Source organism: Mobula birostris, chromosome 2 (genome assembly GCF_030028105.1).
Source record: "Mobula birostris isolate sMobBir1 chromosome 2, sMobBir1.hap1, whole genome shotgun sequence".
NCBI lineage: Eukaryota > Metazoa > Chordata > Chondrichthyes > Myliobatiformes > Myliobatidae > Mobula > Mobula birostris.
In genome coordinates, this window is record NC_092371.1 from 55401781 (window position 1) to 55420227 (window position 18447).

Genomic DNA, 18447 nt, shown 5'->3' on the forward strand with positions numbered 1-18447 from the left:
TTCCCTTCAAATTTCTTTTAAAGCTCCTTCCTCTCACCTGTTAATTTTGATACTCCTAACATGAGAAAAGGATTCTAACTATTCTACGCAAACACGAGGAAATCTGCAGATGCTGGAATTTCAAGCAAGTTGCTGGTGAACGCAGCAGGCCACCCCTATCTGTGCCTCTCATTTTAAATTTCCTTTAACATAGCAACACAAGTAGACAGCTTAGTAAAGAAGGTGTTTGACATACTTGCCTTCATTGGTCAGAGCATTCATTGCGACCACACTTGGAGAGTTGTGTGCAATTGTGATCACCAAGCTCGGAGAAGAATGTAATTTAAACTGGAAAGTCAAGATTGCCCAACGCATCACTGGTGCCAGCCTATCCGTCATCAAGGACATACAGTACTGTGCAAAAGTTCTAGGCTCGTGTGTGTGTGTGTGTAATTTTATTTACATGTGAATGATAAAACCTGATTCTGATATGAGTGTCTATTGTGGACTGAAAGTGGGAAAGGGGCAGGGAGAGGAGGAATCATGGTTGGGAAAAGGTGAAGGGAGAGAGGAGAGAGGAAAAAGCATCACAGACATTCTGTAATGATAAAGCAATTTGATAACAAATGACTTTGCCTGGTGTTTCAGGACTGGGTGAGTGTGTACCCGTGCTACCCCGCACCCCTGGCACTCCTGTGCCACCTCTCCCACACCCCTCCCGTGGCTTCCACCCTCGCCATTCCCAACACCCTTTGCTCTGAGATTTACAAACTCGCTTTCTGCTCCATATTGACAAGTACAATACTGTGCAAAAATCTTAGGTACCCTAGCTTTATATCTGTGCCTTAGGATTTTGCACAGTGCAGTATCTCCAGAAAGGTGCTGAAAAAGTGGCAGTAACATGAAGGATCCCACCCACCCTGCTCATGGACTATTTGTCTCACTCCTGTTAGGGAGGAGGGTGCATATTATCTATGCCAGGGGTACCAGACTCAAAAACAGTTACTCCCCCCTGCCCCCAAAGCAGTAAGAATGATCAGCACCTCCACCCAGTAACCTTTCCCAGCACACACCTTCACCAACACAACTTTATCATATCTTGTCAGTCATCTAGTGTACAGACGCTCCTGTTCCTAGTGTGACTTTATAGATATACAGTTAATCTATGTATATAAACTATCTTTTGTATTGTTGTGTGGTTTTTTTTGTGCTGCATCAGATCCAGGATAACAATTATTTTATTCTCCTTTACACGTATGTACTGGAAATGAAATTAAACAATCTTGGCTCTTAAGCAAGAGAAAATCTGCAGATGCTGCTGGAAACCCAAGCAACGCACACAAAATGCTGGAGGAGTTCGGTAGGCTAGGTAGCATCTAAGGAAAAGAGTAGTTGACATTTTGGGCCAAGACTGTTCATCAGGACTGGAGAAAAAAGTCGTAAGAGGGTGGGGGAAGGGAAGGAAGAAACAAGGTGGAGGGTGAAACCAGGTGAAGGGGGAGAGGGGTGAAGTAAAGTGCTGGGAAATTGATTGGTGAAAGAGATACAGATCTGGAAAAGGGAGAATCTGATAAGAGGGCAGAAGGCCATGGAAGAAAGGAAAGAGGAAGGGTCACCAGTGGGAGGTGATGGGCAGGTAAGAAGATGAACTATGAGAGGGGAATGGTGAAAGGGGGGCATTACCAAAAGTTCGAGAAATCCATGTTCACCTATCAACTTGTGTTTCTTCCCCCCCTCTCCCCACCTTCTAACTTTGACTCCTCATCTTTTTCCTCCAGTCCTGATGAAGGGTCTCGGCCCAAAACGTCAATTGTATTCTTTTCCATAGTTGCTGCCTGGCCTGCTGAGTTCCTCCAGCATTTTGTGTGTGAATCTTGGATCTTCAAGATTTACGGGGATGTCTTGAGTTGTAAGGAGAGATTAGATGGTGTGGCTTTTTTCCCTGGAGCATAGGAGGCTGAGGCATGTCCTTTTTTCAGTGTATGAAATAATGAGCGGCGTAAATAAGGTGAGTAGTTACAGACTGTGTGCAACAGTCAAAATATCTCATTGATAGCATCCACTGGAATTAAAAACTCTGTATGCCAGCGATCCCCAACCACTGGGCCGCAGACCGGTACTGGGCCGCAAAGCATGTGCTACCGGGCCGTGAGGAAACAATATGAGTCAGCTGCACCTTTCTTCATTCCCTGTCACGCACTGTTGAACTTGAACATAGGGTTGCCAACTGTCCCATATTTGCTGGGACATCCTGTATATTGGGCTAAATTGGTTTGTCCCATATGGGACCACCCTTGTCTCGTATTCGCCCTGCTAAGGTAGAGCATTTCTATGAAACCTTTCGTGCCGAAATGGCATAAAGCGAAGAAGCAATTACCATTAATTTATATGGGAAAAATTTGTGAGTGTTCCCAGACCCAAAAAATAACCTACCAAATCATACCAAATAACACATAAAATCTAAAATAACACTGACATATAGTAAAAGCAGGAATGATATGATAAATACACAGCCTATATAAAGTAGAAATAATGTATGTACAGTGTAGTCGGGAAGATTAAGCCAAAACCGATTTGTGGGAGAAAAATTGGTATGTACACGCATGCGCACACAAGTGTCCGCACCAGGCTTCATGGTCATGGTAGTCTTTCTCGGGGTAAACACAAGTGTCCTGTATTTGCCTGCTACTTTTGTCCCTTACTTGGGAGTGAGAAAGTTGGTAACCTTAACTGTAAAAGGCATGTTGAGGTGAGTTTAACCCTACTTGAACACCACCCCCCAGTCATCCGGTCCGTGGCGCAAAAAAGGTTGGGGACCCCTGCTGTATGCAAATACTGACCAGCATTCTGCAATTTTTCTCAAAGTACAAGATTCTAAAACTAGAGAGTATAGAGTGAAGGTGAGAGGAGAGAGATTTAAAGAGGACCTGAAGGGCAGTTGTTTCACTCAAAATGTGGGTATGTGGAATGAGCTGCCAGGAGATGTGGTAGAGAGATTGCATTGTTTAAAAGACATTTAAAGGGGTATATGGCAAGAAAAGGTGAGGAGAATATAGGCCAAGTGTAAGCAAAATAGGACTGGATCAGGTCTCCGTGGACATGTGGGACCTTGGGATCTGTTTCTTGTGTAACGCTATGACTGTTACCTCAATTGGGTCATCCATCACCTCCTTCACTCCAGGGTAAACAAATGTAGCCTATTAAGTCTCTTTCTCCCCCCCCCCATAACTAAAGTCCTCTAATCTATGCAACATCCTGGTGAATCTCCTCTGTACTCCCTCCAGCATAACTATGCCTTCTTACAGTTCAAAAGTGGTCTAACCAATATTTTGTAAAGTTGCAACATAACATCTCATCTTTTATATTTGCTGTCCTACACAATAAAGGTGGTGTAAGTGTTTTATTTTAACCACCCGATCTACCAGTACTGTCACTTTCAGGCAATTACAGATTTCAGCCCCAAGTTTCTTTTTCTCAGTACTGTTGCGCTTGTTATCTGTCTTTAACCCAACTTTTACGTTCCGAACTGCATTACCTCTCATTTTGGATTCAGTTTCATCTTTGAACACTTAGCTTAATTGTGCATCAGATTTACATTCTTCTGTAGATTTAGACAATCTTCACTGTCCCCAACAATTTTCATATTATCTACAAACTTATTAATCATAGCTCCTACAATTCTTATCCAACTTATTTCATATGTCACAAACAAGGGTCCAATGGCAATCTCTGGGGTACATCACTGGTCACAGATATTCTACCATAAAAACCAGCCTTCAGAAAGCCCTGTGCCTCCTATCACCATCCCATTTTTAGATCCAGTTAGCTGGAGGTGGTGTTGCCTGGACTTTTGTGTCACTAATTTGTATATTTAATTACTTATGGTTTGTGCAACTGTAACGAAACCCAATTTCCTTCAGGATCAATAAAGTATGACTATGACTATAACAGGGATAGGCTAGGTTTGTTTTCCCTAGAGTGATGGAGGATGAGGGGAGTCCTTGATGGAGTTATATAAAATTACAGTGGGGATAGACAGGGTAGATAATAAAATATTTTTTTTTCCCCCTGTGTGGTAGGTGTGTCAAAGTGGAGGAAATTGTGAGAGCAAGTTTGGAGGGGATCGGGGGGTGGGGTGGGTTTGTTTCTCCTCCATACTAAGTGTGATTGGAGTCTGGGAAGTGCTGCTTTAGAGGTGGAGCATAGATTCACAACATTGAAGCATTGAGACAATACTTGTAAAGACATAGAATACTGTGGTCTTACTACACAGAAACCGGTCATTTGTCCTACCTTGTCTATGCTACCAATGATGCTAATCTAACTAGTCTCATCTGCATGAACATGGTCTAATCCCTCTATTTCCTGCCTGTTCACATGCTTGCTTAAATGCCTCTTAAAAGTTTCTGTCAGATTTCAAGTTTAAGTTTATTGTCATTGGCAGACATTGCTAGGGTATAAATGCCATGAAAATGAGCTATTTTGCACAGTGCTTAACATAAAATTCAATTTACATATGATAGTGTTAATGACGTTAATGTAAATTGAAAGAGCGATAAGAAATTTAGTGTTAGGATTATTCAGTTCAGTTCAAGAACCTGATGGCAGAGTAGAAGCTGTTGTTAAACCTTGAGGCGAAGGCCTTTGGGCTCCTGTACGTACCACCTCCCTGGACAGCTCATTCCAGGTACCTACCACTCGCTACTGGTAAATAACATTGGTATACTAAAGGTGTAATGGGAAGATACAGTGCCTGTAGAATGTATTCACTCACCCCCCCCCCCAGGAAGTTATCATATTTTATTGTTTTACAACATTGAATCATGAATTTAATTTGTTTTTTTTGACAATGATCAACAGAAAGACTCATGTCAAAGTCAGAACAGATCTCTACAAAGTGATCTAAATTAATTACAAATATAAAACACAAAATAATTGATTGCACTTGTATTCACCCCCTTTAATATGACACACCAAATCATTAATGTTGCAAGCAACTGGTTTTAGAAGTAACATAACTAGTTAAATGGAGATCCGTTTTTGGAGACCTGTGTACAGTCAAGGTGTGTCAATTGATAGTAAAATTACACCTATAGCTGGAAGGTCGAACTGCTGATGAGTCAGTATCTTGGCAAAAACTACATCATGAAGACAAAAGAATACTCCAAGCAACTTCATGAAAAGGTTATTGAAAAACACAAGTCAGGAGATGGGTGCAAGAAAATTTCCAAGTTACTGAATATATCTTGGACTACAGTTAAGTCAGTTATCAAAAAATAGAAAGAATATGGCACAGCTGTAAATCTGCCTAGAGCAGGCTGTCCTCAAAAACTGAGTGACTGTGCAAGAAGGGGACTGGTGAGGGAGGCCACCAAGAGACCTTTAACAACTCTGGAGGAGTTACAAACTTCAGTGGCTGAGATGGGGAAACTGCATATACAACAATTGTTGCCGGGTGCTTCACCAGTCGCACTTGGTGGGAGAATGGAAGGAGGAAGCCACGGTTGAAAAATCCCACATGAAATCTTGGCTAGAGTTTGTCAGAAGGCATGTGGGAGACTTTGAAGTCAGCTGGAAGAAGGTTCTATGGTCTGATGAAATTAAAACTGAGCTTTTTGGCCATCAGACCAAATGCTATGTTTGGCTTGTGCACATCATCAAAAACACACCATCCCTACTGTGAAGCAAGGTAGTGGCTGCATCATGTTGTGGGGATGCTTCAGGCCTTGAAAAGCGTGTGAAGGAAGAGGGTGAAATGAATGCAGCTAAATACAGGGAAATCCTGGAGGAAAACCTGATGCAGTCTGCAAGAGAACTGTGACTTGGGAGAAGATTTGTTTTCTTGCAAAACAATGGCCCCAAGCATAGAGCCAAATCTACACAAGACTGGCTTAAAAACAACAAAGTTAATGTCCCAAACATGAGGAAATCTGCAGATGCTGGAATTTCAAGCAACGCACATAAAAGTTGCTGGTGAACGCAGCAGGCCAGAGAGCATCTCTAGGAAGAGGTACAGTCGACGTTTCGGGCCGAGACCCTTCGTCAGGGCTAACTGAAAGAAGAGCTAGTAAGAGATTTGAAAGTGGGAGGGGGAGATCCAAAATGATAGGAGAAGATAGGAAGGGAAAGGATGGAGCCAAGAGCTGGACAGTTGATTGGCAAAAGGGATATGAGAGGATCGTGGAACAGGAGGCCTAGGGAGAAAGAAAAGGGGAAGGGAGGGAAAAACCCAGAGGATGGGCAAGAGGTATAGTGAGAGGGACAGAGGGAGAAAAAGGAGAGAGAAAAAAAGAATGTGTGTGTATATAAATAAATAAATAACGGATGGGGTACGAGGGGGAGGTGGGGCATTAGCAGAAGTTTGAGAAGTCAATGTTCATGCCATCAGGTTGGAGGCTACCCAGACGGAATATAAGGTGGTGTTCCTCCAACCTGAGTGTGGCTTCATCTTTACAGTAGGGGAGGCCATGGATAGACATATCAGAATGGGAATGGGACGTGGAATTAAAATGTGTGGCCCCACTGGGAGATCCTGCTTTCTCTGGCGGACAGAGCGTAGGTGTTCAGCGAAACGATCTCCCAGTCTGCGTCGGGTCTCACCAATATATAGAAGGCCACATCAGGAGCAGCGGACGCAGTATATCACCCCAGCTGACTCACAGGTGAAGTGTCGCCTCACCTGGAAGGACTGTCTGGGGCCCTGAATGGTGGTAAGGGCATGTGTAGCACTTAGTCCGCTTACAAGGATAAGTGCCAGGAGGGAGATCGGTGGGGAAGGATGGGGGGTGGGGGGAGAACGAATGGACAAGGGAGTCCTGTAGGGAGCGATCCCTGCGGAAAGCAGAGGGGGGGAGGGAAAGATGTGCTTAGTGGTGGGATCCCGTTGGAGGTGGCGGAAGTTACGGAGAATAATATGTTGGACCCGGAGGTGGGGTGGTAGGTGAGGACAAGGGGAACCCTATTCCTAGTGGGGTGGTGGGAGGATGGAGTGAGAGTAACTGTGCGTGAAATGTAAAGATGAAGCCACACTCAGGTTGGAGGAATGACACCTTCTGTCTGGGTAGCCTCCAACCTGATGGCATGAACATTGACTTCTCAAACTTCTGCTAATGCCCCACCTTCCCCTCGTACCTCATCCGTTATTTATTTATTTATGTACACACATTCTTTTTCTCTCTCTCCTTTTACTCCCTCTGTCCCTCTCACTATACCTCTTGCCCATCATCTGGGTTCCCCCCTCCCCCTTTTCTTTCTCCCTCAGCCTCCTGTCCCATGATCCTCTCATATCCCTTTTGCCAATCACCTGTCCAGCTGTTGGCTCCATCCGTCCCCCTCCTGTCTTCTCCTATCATTTTGGATCTCCCCCTCCCCCTCCCCCTCCCACTTTCAAATCTCTTACTAGCTCTTTCAGTTAGTCCTGACGAAGTGTCTCGGCCCGAAACGTCGACTGTACCTCTTCCTAGAGATGCTGCCTGGCCTGCTGCGTTCACCAGCAACTTTTTGAAAGTTAATGTCCGGGTAATGGCTAAGTCAGAGTCCAGATCTCAATCCAATTGAGGATTTGTAGCTGGACTTGAAAAGTGCTGTTCACTCACGATCGCCATGCAGTGTGACAGAGCTTGAGTAGTTTTGTAAACAAGAATGGGGAAAAATTGCAGTCTAGGTGTGCAAAGCTGATAGGGACCTATTCACACAAGACTCAAGACTGTAATTGCTGTCAAAGGTGTATCTACTAAATACTGAGTTGAAGTGGGTGAGTAATTATTCAATCAATTATTTTGTGTTGAATAATTATAACAAATTTAGACCAATTTGTAGAAATTTGTTTTCACGTTAACACGAGTCTTCTGTTGATCAGCGTCAAAAAAAAAGCCAAATTGAATCCACTGTGATTCAATGTTGTAAAACAATAAAATATGAAAACTTCTGGGGTGGAGGGGTGGTGAATATTTTTTATCGGGTCAGTATGTCGCAGCTTTGTAGACCTCTGGGCTACATTTCAGATCTAATCATCCTCATTATAGGAAGGATGTGAAGACTTTGGAGAGGGTGCAGAGGATACTGCCTGGATTAGAGTGCATAGCAAAGATTGGACAAACTTGGGTTGATTTCTCTAGAAGGCAGGGTCTGAGAAGAAGCCTGATAGAGCTTCATAAGATTGTGAGAGGCATAGTTAGAGTGGATGTGGAAGACACATGTCAGTGTTGACTATGATTAGACACACTCAAAATGCTATCTATAAATTTGCCGATGACGCAGCTATTGTTGGTACAATGTCCGATTGTGATGAGGATGCATACAAGAGTGAGATAGATTTAGCTGTTTGAGTGGTGTTGTAACAACAACCGTACACACAACATCAGTAAGACCATGAAGTTGATCATAGACTTGAGAAATGGTAAGTCGAGGGAACACACATCTGTCCTTATCGAGAGATCAGCTGTGGAAAAGGTGAACAGTGCCTGGGTGTTAATATCTCTCAAAATCTATCCTGAGCCAAACATACTGAGGCAATTATGAAGAAAGTACGTCAATAGTTTTATTTCATTAGGTGTTTGAAGAGATTTTGTATGTCACCAAAGACTGGCAAATTTCCACAGATGGGCTGTGAGTGCGTTCTAACTGGTTGCATTACCATCTGATATAGAGGGGCCACAGTACAACACTGGAAAAAGCTGCAGAGGGTTGTAATCTCAGTCAGCTCCATCATGGGCACTGGCCTCCCTAGCATCAATGACATCTTAAAAAGGCAGCATCCATTATTAAGGACACCTGTCACCCAGGACGTGCTCTCTTCTCATTGCTACCATCAAGGAGAGGGTACAGGAACCTGAAGACACATGCTCAACGATTCAGGAACAGCTTTCCCTCGCCATCAGATTTCTGAATGGACAATGAAGCAAGCCATGAACACAACCTAATTAATTTTGCTCTCTCTTTGCTCTTATTTTAATTTGATTTTTTGCATATATTTATAGTTTAGATTTTTGTTTTGCACTGTGCTGCTGCCACAAAACAATAAATTTCATGACATTTGTCAGCAATATTTAATAAGATTTTGACAGTGTGCATTTTTCTCTCTGATGAAATGAATGTCTCATACTAGAGGGTGGGCACTTAAAGTGAAAGTTTAAAGGAGGTGCGTGGAACAATTTCATTTACACAGAGTAGTGGGAATCTGGAATGTGCTGCCGGTGGTGGTGTGGAAACAGGTGTGATAGAGGCAGTAAAGAAGCTGTTTGATAGGCACATGAAAATGCAGAGAATGGAGGGATATAGAATCAGAATCAGGTTTAATAGCACCGGCATATGCTGTGAAATTTGTAAACTTAGCGATAGCTGTCCAAAGCAATATTTGATAGTATAGGGGGGAAAAAGGTTTTTTGTACTTATCTATAGCCCACTGCCCACTACCCCTGTGTGTGACTCTGTCTTTCTGAGGCACTGCTCATTGAAGATGCCTGGATACTAAGGTACCCAAGGTAGAGCTGACTAATTTTACAACTTTCCGTAGCTTCTTTTCGATCCTGTGCAGTAACCCCCTCCCCCCTCCCCCATACCAGACAGTGATGTAGTCTGGTCAGAATGCTCTCCACGGTACATCTGTAGAAGTTTTTCAGTGTTTTAGGTGACAAACCAAATCTCCTTAAACTCCAAATGAAATATAGCTGCTGCCTTGCCTTCCTTACAGCTGCATCGATATGTTGGGACCAAGTTAGATCCTCAGAGATTTCGACACCCAGCAATTGAAGTTGCTCACTCCCTCCACTTCTCATCCCTCTGTGGATTGGTTCATGTTCCCTTGTCTTACCCTTCTTAAAGTCCACAATCAGCTCTGGTCATAGTGGCATGAGTGCAAGGTTGTTGCTGTGACACCACTCAACTGGCTGGTATATCTCACTCCTGTATGCCCTCTTGTGTCCATCGGAGATTCTATCAATAATGGTTGTATCATCAGCAAATTTATATTTGGCATTTAGGCTATACCTAGCTATACAGTTATGGGTATAGAGAGAGTAGAGCATTGGGCTAAGCACACATCCCTGAGGTGTGCCAGTGTTGATCATCAGCGAGGAGGAGAAATTATTACCAATCTGCAGGTTGTGATCTTCCTTTTGGGAAGTCGAGGATCCAATTGTAGACAGTGATACAGAGACCCATGTTCTGTAGCTTATCGATCAGAATTGTGTAGCTTGTTGATTATAGATACTGTGTAGGCAGAAGGAATTAGTTTGGTAAGCATTTGATTGCTAGTTTGATCAGTTCAGCACCACATGATGGGCCAAAGCCCTGATCTTGTGCTCTATGATTTTCTGGTACACTGCTGCTGCAGGAGTCCATGAATCCACCGTCCAAGCAGCCGACGCCTCTTGGGAGCTTTGGAGTTTGGAGGTTCTCACCATCCACCATCCTTCATGCCCTGTAGACATAAAGCACCAGAGATGAAAAGCAACTGTTTTTCCCAAAAAGTAGTGAGTATGTGGAATTTTCTGCCAGGGAAGCAGCAGAAATTACCTCATTAAGTGTGTTTAAGTCCCAGTTAGATATATTTTTGTCTGACTGCGGAATTAATGGTTAAGGAGAAGAGGCAGGTGGGTGGAGCTGACTGCATGTCTAGATCAGCCTTAATCTTTTTGAGTGGTGGACTAGGCTCAATGTGCCAGCCAGATGGCCTACTCCTGCTCCTATTTCTTATGTTCTTATCTTGGATCCCATGTGCCATAATCTCCTGGACCAGCCTACCATATGGGACCTTGCCACAGGGTTTCCTTTCTTTTACCCGCTCATTAACTGCTTAATCCTCCTCTGTTGAAGCATACAACAGTTGTATTTATTTCTTTATTTTTGTTTCTTGGAAGACTTTTGCTTTATTTGTAACTTAATTATCAAATTAAAAGAAATGAATATATTATGAAATAAAGATAATAGCAGTTTCTAAGTAGGTGTTTAAATAATGAAATTGGTGGACTGATCCAGTTATCTTGTTCTTCCTATAAGCCAGTTCTTATGAAATGGTAATTATAGTATTTGAAGAGTAACCTGCAGTGATGCTGATTCTTCTGGCAAATATGTAACTCAGTGAATATGGTGGACAATAATTAACGATGGAAGGGGAGGAGCTTGCATTTGTGACTCCTTAGATGCTGACTGTTTGAAAACCTTCACAATTACTGAATTATTTTGGCATCTAGTTCTGGTCTCAAAAATTTTCTCCATAATTTGCTATCGCAAACACAATGGAGCAAGTAACTAGTTTTTCTATTTGATTTGGGAAATATTGCGAGTGTCAATCAGGAAAAAATTAAGATTGATTTTGGAATTTGAACAACTGGTGTTTGGGTGAGAAACAATAATTTGAACAACTCAAACTGATGTGATGATTCATATTGAACTTTATTAACCCTGATGTGGAATGACATTAAAGCTTGCAGCTTGTCTGACTTAGAATGCCTCAGAGGATAGGGAGTTGGATTTTTAGGGAGAGGATTACTGAATGTTGAAATTTGTCAACTTCAGGCAGTTGTAGCTTGCAGTCTAGAGTAGTTTTGAGTCATAATCCCAAATGGGTCTTTTTATTTATGAGATTTTTACTAATTCACTGCTGGATGTTAGACAAATTATTTTGCGTTAGTGAAAGGTCAGAAGCTGTGGTTATGAAGTACAGTGTTGCAAAGCATTACATGTGGAAACTTACTGCTGTTGTTTGTGATGCTGAGCAGCAGCAGTTAGCTGTATTAACACCTACTTTGTTTGGTGCATTAAATATAAGCAGTCCCTGGGTTATATAAGGGTTCCATTTCAGAGAACTTTCTGTAAGCCTATTTCTCCATAAATCAGAAACATACATTTTCTATAGCTATCCAAATTGTATGACTGGAATAATTTGAATAATTACTACTCATAATTTTAGCTAATAGGATTTAAACTTTACCCAGTTATTAATAAATACCATGAAAAATTATTGTTGCTGCTAGCCTGAAAAATGCTTTAAAGTTTCAAGTAAGAATTTCTCTGAGGAAAGCTGCCAAGATATATTAATGCAAAATATTTTTCTTTTGATTAGGAGAAAAATGGTTTTAAATGAGAGTGTGGAGTATGGTGAGATCCTTAGAGGAGGAATTTGTACCAGCAAGGGCTAAGAATTTTGCTGGCTCTGAATGCCTGAATGGAGCAAATGGTGGAATGTGTGGCAGTGGGGGAGTGGTTGTCATGTTCAGACAGATTTTTGTCAAGGCTATCATGCTAACTTTGGCATGTATAATGAGATTATTTTTGGTTCCTGTGGTTTTTAAATACAGCGAGTTACACAACAAATATTCAATTGGTTAACTTTGTTTGGGGAACCTATTGATAAGTATATATCAACACTTATGAATACCTAAAGGTGAGTTGAGTGCTGTGTAAGCCACCACAATGATCAGATGCCTGACTTGGTCAAGCGTGCAGTTCAGCTTTATGGAAGATATTCGTATATAACCATGACTTTTCTTTTTCTCTGCCAATAGCTCCCCCACAAAGTTATTTCTTTCTTCCTCCTTTCAAACCCCACCCAAGAAAAGCTGCTCATTTAAGTGTACTGGCATTACATCCCTAAAGCTGATGAGGTTGGGTGATTTTTTATTCCAAGTTTTTGACTGGAGAGCATCTTATAAGTTGATCTGGGAAACCAGGCTTTATTTAGAAATCTGCTTTCCCAGTTTATAGTGGGGCACAGCCCATCCAGAAGCCTAGCAACAGATGATAATATACCATAGTTTTTGACTGATTCTGAAGAATATTTCTAACATTAATACAGAAAGTTTCTCTTGGAAAGTTTTAACTACCTATTTTTGGCTTCTTATTCTCTATATATAACTCTGCTATCCCAAAATAAACTCAACTCATTGAGCATTGATTAGAGGCACATTCAGACCATACAGGTTCATTAATCCATGAAATCTGTGTGACCATCAAACATGTACTTTTTTTTTTACTCTCACCACATTTCCATCAATTTTACTGCTCATCTGCACACTCAAAACAATTTCAATATTCAAGATTCAGATTTATTTATCACATTGAAATATTGTGAAATGTGTCATTTGCGTTAATAACCAATACACAAGGATGTGCTGGGAACAGCCTGCAAGTGTTGCCACACCTCCTGTTGCCAATATGGCATGCCTGCAATACTTGGCAGAACAACAGCACACACAAACCAGAACACAGCAAGGGATAAAACATCAAAACAAGTCCTGTTCCTCCCTCCCACCCACGCGCATACAATCTTTCAACCCCAGCACAGGCCACCTTCTGCCTCCAGTGGACTCACAGACAATGGCTCTTAGATATTCCCAGGGGCTTGTAGAGATTGGTAGACTTGAGGCTCAGGCTATTGGGCCTCAACTTTCAGATTTACAGTCAATCTTTGGCATCGACCCCAGGATTCGCTGATCACCAAACAGGCCTCAATCTCTGGTCTTGCTGATTCATGTACTTATATGGTCATTGGCCCTTGTTCCTCCAACTCACACGGAGCTCCGATTCTAGAACTTGCTAATAACTTACTGGCCCTAGGGTGTTACCAGCCCTCGTCTTTGCTGGTCTGCTGGCCTGATATCTGACCATGGATGCACCAGTCCATGCCACTGGCCTTCGAACCCGGAGCAGAGGCTTAGGCTCTGACCTGACTCTAATTCTCCCACATCTTTGTCCTTAAACCCTAACGTGACCTCTTAACTCCTCCTGCTGTCTCCGAAAACATTCCCTTGGAACACAAAGCAACTAAGTCTCAACTTTGATAGAGCTCGGCATCATCTTCATTAATAGTACAACTTTGAATGGTCAGCATCGGCACACACCTCCCAGTAGCACTTTAGTCTGTGAGAGGAAACTGGAGCATTTGGGAAGTTCACACAATCACAGGAAGGATGTGCAAATTCTGTGCAGACAGCTTTGATGGTCAAGATTGAACCCAGGTCGCTGCAGCTGTGTGGCAATAGGTCTGCAAGTTGTACCACTTGCTACATGGTTCTTCAAAAACTCTCCATAGAACCATAGAACACTACAGCACAGAAAACAGGCTATTTGGCCCTTCTAGTCTGTGCTGAAACATTATTCCACTAGTCCCATTGACTTGCATCCAGTCCATAACCCTCCAGACCTCTCCCATCCATGTACCTATCCAATTTATTCTTAAAACTTAAGAGTGAGCCCGCATTTACCACGTCAGATGGCAGCTCGTTCCACACTTCCACCACTCTCTGAGTGAAGAAGTTCCCCCTAAACCTTTCCTTTCACCCTAAAGCCATGTCTTCTTGTATTTATCTCTCCTAATCTAAGTGGAAAGAGCCTATTCACATTTACTCTGTCTGTACCCCTCATATTTTTGTAAACCTCTATCAAATCCCCCCTCATTCTTCTACGCTGCAAGGAATAAAGTCCTAATCTGTTCAGTCTTTCCCTGTAATTCAACTCCTGAAGACCCGGCAACATCCTAGTAAATCTTTCTGCACTCTTTCAATCTTACTGATATCCTTCCTATAGCTAGGTGACCAGAACTGTACACAATACTCCAAATTTGGCGTCACCAGTGTCTTATACAACCTCACCATAACATCCCAACTCCTATACTCAGTACTTTGATTTATGAGTGCCAGGATGCCAAAAGCCTTCCTTACAACCCTGTCTGCCTGTGATGCCACTTTCAGGGAATTGTGTGTCTGTACTCCCAGATCTCTTTGCTCCTCCACACTCCTCAGTGCCCTACCAGTTACTGTGTATGTCCTACCTTGATTTGTCCTTCCAAAATGCAACACCTCATGTTGTAGTCTGGATGAAATCACCAGAGAGGCAGAGTCACTGGTAGATACAAAGCAGCTTCTTTATTCGACACAACAAGGTACAGCAGGTATCATATGGATGGAGATGCTTTCGGTAGAAAGGTCTGCTAGCCCAATGTGGGCTTGATATTTATATGCTAAACACAAAGGCAGTCGCTACTTAAAAAGTTGTAGACCATGCATAGACAATGCTTCCTTTTGAAGCTACATACAAAACATCACACCTTCTGACTTCATCCTTTCCTTCTGACGCCAACATGTCTGGGTTGGTATCCACAGCCTTTAGGAATGCAGGTTAAATTCACAATACATTTATTTGGCATTTTACGTGCTAACATAGGCAATTCATATCTATGAAGTATAGATAATACTGTCTTCGAAACTACCTGTAAACTTCACACTTCCATTCGCAGCATCTGGCTAGTATCCCGATATTCACAGCTTTTAGGAAATGTATTGTTGTGAACTCAACCCACAGTACTTTGTCAAATAGAAGACTGGCGACCAGAGTCATTTAAGTGTAAATAAATCATTTACCCGAAAACTTACTCTTAACACCTCACACTTGTCTGCATTAAATTCCATCTGCCATTTTCTGGCCCATTTTTCCAGTTGGTCCAGATCCTTCTGCAAGTTTTGAAAGCCTTCCTCGCTGTCCATTAAAACATCTCATTAAAACAAGATGTGATGATCCTTGGGTAAAATATTGAGTTGATTTTTTTTTCTTTTACTGAGGAATTTCAGCTGAAACCAGCATATTTTCGGTGAAGGCCATGTGATCTGACAGATATGTGCTGTCTCCTGGGGATAGGTGACACACACATGAGCTTCATTCTTTCTTATTTTCCTCCACTCCTGCAGCTTGTGAAATATGGTCCTGAGAATAAATTGGTAATTTAGGAAGGCTATTAATAGTTCTGTGCGATCAATCATTGGGAATATTATTTTCTAAATACTACATATTTTGTGTGATAAAATTTGATTTTAAAGTAATGGACTTTTAAAAGTTGTGGATGCTTAAATTCGCTAGAACTTGGTGGACATATGTATGTCAAGGATCTGACATTTGCAGCATACAGTGCCTACAAAAAGTATTCCCCCCCCCCAGAAGTTTTCATGTTTTATTGTTTTACAAAATTGAATCACTGGATTTAATTTGGCTTTTTTAACACTGATCAACAGAATAGGACTCTCATGTCAAAGTGAAAACAAATCTCTACAAAGTGATCTAAATTAATTACAAATATAAAACACAATTAATTGCATAAGTATTCATCCCCTTAATATGACACATCAAAGTATCACTCGTGCATCTACTTGGTTTTTGAAGTCCCATAATTAGTTAAATGGAGATTACCGTGTGCAGTCAAGGTATTTCAATGACTGTAGTAATTTATTTTCCAGCAAGACAATAGCCCCAAGCATAAAGCCAAATCTACACTGGAATGGCTTAAAAACAACAAAGTTAATGTCCTGGAGTGGCTAAGTTAGAATCCTCACCTCAATACAATTTGGAGTTTGTGACTGGACTTGAGAAAGTAAGTTCACTTATGATCCTCATTCAGTCTGACAGAGCTTGAGCAGTTATGTAAAGAAGAATGAGGAAAAATTGCAGTGTCCAGAAGTGCAAAGCTGATAGAAACCTATTCACACAGATTCAAGGCTGTAATTGCTGCCAAAGGTGTGTCTACTAAATACTGACCTGAAGGGGGTAAGTAATTATTCAATCAATTATTTTGTGTTGAATAATTATAATAAGTGCCTTGCTCAAGGACACAACATGCTGCCTCAGCTGAGGCTTGAACTAGCGACCTTCAGATCACTAGACCGACGCCTTAACCACTTGGCCACGCGCCAACACTTAACCACACATTGCTGTGCAACGACACCAGTGCCAAGCTGTATCGGCCCTAGTGCCCTTCCCTTGGACAACATCGGTGGCGTGGAGCGGGGAGATTTGCAGCATGGGCAACTGCCTGGAAATCCATTGTCTCACAAGACTAAAGGATCCCTATAATTATAATAAATTTAGATCAATTTGTAGAAATTTGTTTTCACTTTGACACAAGAATCTTTTTCTGTTGATCAAAAAAGCCAAATTAAATCCATGTAATCCAATGTTGTAAAACAAAACATGAAAACTTCCAAGGGAGGGTGGATACTTCCTGTGGACATCATGTATGTATCTGTCACAGTACTACCTTGCTGCTCTTTCTGTTTTGATTACTGTATAATTTTTTTTGTGTTTTGATTACTGAATAAATTCTTTTTCTTTATAGCTATAAAGGTACATCTGAAAAAGTTGAAGATTTGAATAAGAAAATCACTCAGTCTGAAGTGTGAGTGATTTTGTTTTTGAATGATGATCAATTTGGTGCAGTTAAGTTGGGATATAATGTTAAAGTTTTTTTTGGTTTTGAAACTGCCAAGTCCTGCATAGAGCTTTGTACTACATTTGCCTTGCCTTGTGGGTGGTGCATTGGGATGGTGAGTGACACATGGTGGTGCAGTGATGAGAGCTGTTGCCTCTCAGCTCCAACAAACTGAATTCATTCTAGACTTAAGGTGTTGTCTATTTATGAGGTGTGCACATTCTCTCTGATTTCATGGGTTTTCCCCATTTGCTCATGTTATCTCCCACATCCCAAAAATATGCTGCTGCTGTTGTTAATTGGATACTATAATTTGTCCCATTGTGTAGATGAGTGGCAGTATCCTGGGAGAGCTGATGGAAATGTGGGAAAATAAAATGGAATCGGTGTAGGATTGGTGAAAATAGGCGCTCAGTAGTTGGTGAACTTGTTGGGCTGATGGGTGCTTTTCCATTCTGTATCTCTTTAACTGACAGACCCAATAGCGGCCTTAACTGTTCATTGTCCAGTGTGGAGTTCAACTCCACAAGTAAAAACAGTAGGTATTCTATTCTTGTAATGTATTTAAATTAATCAATTTTTATGTGGGCCTTTCATAGAGAGGCTATATTTTCTTCCTTGATTCTCCTACTTGTAGATAAACTTTGACAAGGCCTTTATTAAACCAGTTAGTATTATTAATGTCTAGAGTATGTTCTGGGAAGGTGAATGCAACTTTTATTACTTTGTGGAATTTACATGTCTAGAAAATTTGTTTTATTTAAGTGGCATTTTTATGATGTAAACTTCAAAATTTGTTTTGTAGTTTAATAGAAATGTTACCTCCTTTTTAGAAATTGCTGGTTTGCATTTAGTTTACTATTGCCACAGGTTTGAGCCTGGGAATCAACAATTAAATACCCTACTTTCAAACTGACAATTAATACAGTTCTGTTCCTCTGGTCCAGCATTTGAACCCTGTTGTTCTTTCACATTCCTGTAAGCTTCTGGAGATGTAAAATTTTAAATAGAATTATTTGTTTCTCCTCTTTCTGTGTTCATTTTGACTTTGAATATGCAAGATGTGATATTTTAGGAGCAATAAGATTTTTAATATGTGATTTTAATCTACATGTACAGTGGAGAATGCACTTCTGCCATTAATAACATGGTTCTGATTAAAATAGAGTACAGTTCTGGGCTTTTGGAAATGCTAAAGTTGTCAGGACTCAAGTTAATCAAGATATTAAAACTTCTAAACTCTTCTCAGGCTTCCAGCTGGGTACAGGTTTTGA

At 41.4% G+C, this 18447-nt stretch overlaps 1 protein-coding gene across 4 annotated transcripts in view; it reads left to right on the forward strand.

Moving 5' to 3' along the window:
* Nucleotides 1–18447, forward strand: part of tpd52l2b (tpd52 like 2b) — a 68580-nt gene that overhangs the window by 19644 nt on the left and 30489 nt on the right. For 3 of the 4 annotated variants that reach the window (XM_072241299.1, XM_072241308.1, XM_072241322.1), the window contains exon 4: nucleotides 17081–17140. The exons of the other annotated variant lie outside the window; for it this stretch is intronic. In XM_072241299.1, the coding sequence (XP_072097400.1) occupies nucleotides 17081–17140 (60 nt within the window). The remainder of the gene's footprint in view (nucleotides 1–17080; nucleotides 17141–18447) is intronic. 4 annotated transcript variants of the gene reach the window in all.